The 1,387-nt window shown below is 48.6% G+C and overlaps 1 protein-coding gene across 1 annotated transcript; it reads right to left on the reverse strand.

Moving 5' to 3' along the window:
* Positions 1 to 209: 209 nt before the first annotated feature.
* On the reverse strand, positions 210 to 1,019 carry LOC137305645 (putative nuclease HARBI1). The gene is made up of 2 exons (XM_067974877.1): positions 752 to 1,019; positions 210 to 637 (listed from the first exon to the last, which is right to left on the reverse strand). The coding sequence occupies exons 1-2, from the start codon at positions 1,017 to 1,019 to the stop codon at positions 210 to 212; spliced, it is 696 nt and encodes a 231-aa protein (XP_067830978.1).
* Positions 1,020 to 1,387: the final 368 nt, after the last annotated feature.

The raw sequence follows: 1,387 nt of genomic DNA on the forward strand, positions 1-1,387 counted from the left end.
GTAGCCTCCCTTTCTCTTCCTCCACTCCCTGTTGCACTTTCTTCTCCTCCTCCACTTCCTCCTCAACCTCTTCCTCCTCCTCCTCTTCTTCCTCCTCCTTCTCTTCCTCATGATCCTCAAGTTCTCGCCTGATAGGCAGTGGCAAGGGCTGTTCCCTCATAGTGGCCAGGTTGTGCAGCATGCAGCATATAACATACAACATCAAATCTTTATACCCGCTCAGCTGTGCACTGCGGGGCTCCTCCAGAGCGGTCCAGGCAGCGGAAGTGTTGCTTAAGGACGCCTATGGTGTGCACTATGATGTTCCATGTGGCAGAATGGCTCTCATTGTAAGCCTGTTGTGCACATCTACATGGGTTCCTGACCGGAGTCATGAACCATGTCATGAGGGGATAACCCTTGTCGCCCAGAAGCAGCATTTGACTTGCCATGGCTGGTTGAAATATAAGTGGAACAGAGGACTGCCGCAGGATGAAGGAATCATAACTGCTGCCAGGAGAGCGGGCATTCACCTGCATGATGCGCTGCACATCGAGGGAGTGGAATCCCTTTCTGTTCATGAATATGCCCAAGTTCAGATGAGGAGCACACATGGCGATATGCATGCAGTCAATGGCACCCTGCACCATGGGGAAGCCTGCAATGCGAGCAAAGCCTTGTGATCACTCCTCCTGTTTCTCTCTGGCAAGAGGGAGTGAGATAAATGTGTTTCTCATTGTATAGAGAGCATCAGTGATCTCCCTTATATTGCAGTGCACTGCAAACTGAGAGATGTTGCTTATATCTTCAGCAGCAGCCTGAAAGGAGCCAGAGGCATAAAAATTAAGAGCCACGGTCACCTTGACAGCCACAGGCAATGGTGTCCTTGCTGTGCTTTGAGGCTGCAGTTGTGGCTGCAGCAGTTGACAAATTTCAGTCACAACCTCTTTAGTGAACCGAAGACGTCTGATGCATTGGTCGTCGGTGAAGTTGAGGTAAGCAAATTGCTCCCTGAAGACCATCTGTGGATATGGCCTCATGCTAGTGCCCTGCTCCTCCTTTTCCCTCTTCTAGCAGATTATCCTACTCTGCGTGGCCTCTTTTCATTCTTCTAGTCATTTTTAATTTCCAGAGGAAGCCCTACCAGGCCATTCATGTCTGGAAGCAACTTTCTTTCAACACAATATTTTAAATGACACAAAACCAGCCAGACCACTCCCTGTAGGGTATTGAAACTTATCCAAGTAGAGGAAACCTCCAAAAACACTGACAATTATACCAGCAGCCAGAAAAAATAATCCAGCAACTAACTTGTAAGTACTTCATGATCCTTTAAATATTGCTGGTGGGGAGTCCTTCATGCCTTTTATGTCTGTCCAGCTGTGCGAGGTTATGACAGGGCGTTGGC

Source organism: Heptranchias perlo, chromosome 1 (genome assembly GCF_035084215.1).
Source record: "Heptranchias perlo isolate sHepPer1 chromosome 1, sHepPer1.hap1, whole genome shotgun sequence".
Classification (NCBI taxonomy): domain Eukaryota; kingdom Metazoa; phylum Chordata; class Chondrichthyes; order Hexanchiformes; family Hexanchidae; genus Heptranchias; species Heptranchias perlo.